The 2,109-nt window shown below is 56.4% G+C and overlaps 1 protein-coding gene across 1 annotated transcript; it reads left to right on the forward strand.

Annotated features, from left to right (window-relative positions):
• On the forward strand, nucleotides 476-1,717 carry LOC8059687 (protein STRICTOSIDINE SYNTHASE-LIKE 10). Its single transcript, XM_002452406.2, has one exon. It carries the CDS (start codon nucleotides 584-586, stop codon nucleotides 1,616-1,618), a length of 1,035 nt encoding a protein of 344 aa, XP_002452451.1. The 5' UTR covers nucleotides 476-583; the 3' UTR covers nucleotides 1,619-1,717.

The following is a 2,109-nucleotide window of genomic DNA, read 5'->3' on the forward strand; positions in this document are numbered from 1 at the left end:
ATTTGTGGGCTGAACGAGAGATATGTCGAGAAATTTAGATCGTGGCCAAGCGAAGGAAGCTTTGGTTCTTGGCTGGTGCAAGGCGTGGTAAGGTTGTACTGTCATTATATTGTACCCGAATCGGAACAGTATTAAGCCCCGGGCCTAATAAATCCGATCAGGTTCAGGTTCAGGCAGGAGTTTGACCGTGGGGCGTGACCCTTTCCTACGTGGCACCGATCCCTTCCCACGCTCCCAGCTGTCCTACTCCCATCCACAGCGCCGGCACGTCGGGCTCGGCAGGTAGTCACCGACTCACCGTGCCAGGTGGCACGTACCGACATACCGTTGCTCTTCCTGGCACGATGCGCCCAGCGAGTCCGAGTCCGAGTCCGAGTCCATTGCCCGATCGATTCGTAAAGAAGCTACTCCATCCAGATCCAGGCTAATAAAAAGGAGGCGGCGCCCTTGGCTTCTCTCCACCAAACCAAAGGCAACCGTTCGCAAAGCCTTCAGCAAACGAACGCGCAAAGGTCCAAGCCACCAAACCAAGCCCACGACACGAACACTGTCTGCGGCTGCGCCCTCGAAAACCGCAGAAACCATGGCGATCAAGCTTGCTCGGGCATTGGCGATCTGGTGCCTCGCCGTCCTGCTTCTACTCCTGCCGTGCACGGCTCGCCCCATCTCCGAAACGAGCACCATCGACGGGAGCCGGAGCAAGCACCTGCCGCTCCGCGGTTCGCTGCTGCGCGGCCCGGAGAGCGTGGCCTTCGACGGCGCGGGCGCCGGTCCTTACAGCGGCGTCTCCGACGGCCGCGTCCTCAAGTGGAACGGCTTCGCGCGCGGGTGGTCGACGTACGCGTACGGGCCGGGCTACGACGCCGCGGCCTGCACGGCGTCCAGGGCTCGGCCGGCGGAGCTCACCGAGAGCAAGTGCGGCCGCCCGCTAGGCCTGCGGTTCCACCACGCGTCGGGCAACCTCTACATCGCGGACGCGTACAAGGGGCTGATGCGCGTCGGCCCGGGCGGCGGCGAGGCCACGGTGCTGGCCGCGGAGGCCGACGGCGTGCCGCTCCGCTTCACCAACGGGGTCGACGTCGACCAGGTCACCGGGGACGTCTTCTTCACGGACAGCAGCATGAACTACCCGCGGTCGCAGCACGAGAGGGTGACCGCCACCGGGGACTCGTCCGGCCGCATCATGAAGTACGACCCCAAGACGGGCCAAGTTCGCGTGCTGCTGGCCGGCGTCACGTACCCCAATGGCCTCGCCATTAGCGCCGACAGGACGCACCTCGTGGTCGCGCTCACTGGGCCGTGCAAGCTGCTTAGATACTGGATCGAAGGTCCCAAGGCGGGCACGGCTGAGCACCTCGCTGACTTGCCGGGCTACCCTGACAATGTGAGGGCCGATGGCAGAGGAGGGTTTTGGGTGGCACTGCACCGCGAAAAGATGGAGCTGCCCTTTGGTCCGGACAGCCACCTGCTCGCCGTCAGGGTCGGAGCCGACGGACAGGTGGTCCAGGTGATGAGAGGGCCCAAGAGCGTGAGGCCGACGGAGGTGGTGGAGAGGGGAGGCGGCAAGCTGTACATGGGCTCGGTAGAACTACCCTATGTCGCCGTTGTTAGGGAATAGTGACTTCGTTTTGTAGTTACGTTTTGTGTTTGGAATTTTATATGTCGTGCTATGTTTTACGTTTTGTGTTAGCGAATAGTGACTTTTGTTTTGTAATTATTACGTTTTGTAACTACGGTCCGTGGGCACAGGCACGGTGTATCTTCAGAGATACTTCCTCACCTGAGTCACATTAAAAATGTCGTTTTTAACTTTTGAACTTCTTATTTGACCGTTTTTCTTATTCAAAATTTTTATATAAATATTATTTATTTTATTATGACTTATTTTGTCAATAAAAAATACTTTAATAATGATTTATTCATTTTACTGTTTGTATAAAAAATTAAATAAATTAAACGGTCAAACAAGAATTTGACGGAGGGAGTTAGCATTCAGTTAGACACAGTACAATATAGAGTCATGTCTTTCCATCGCATTCAACTGGTGGGCTGTAACAGAAGGTCCAGAATAGCTTCAGATTGCAAGCCTTGGATCTTTACTGTTTTCTC

This window comes from Sorghum bicolor, chromosome 4 (assembly GCF_000003195.3).
Source record: "Sorghum bicolor cultivar BTx623 chromosome 4, Sorghum_bicolor_NCBIv3, whole genome shotgun sequence".
Lineage (NCBI taxonomy): Eukaryota > Viridiplantae > Streptophyta > Magnoliopsida > Poales > Poaceae > Sorghum > Sorghum bicolor.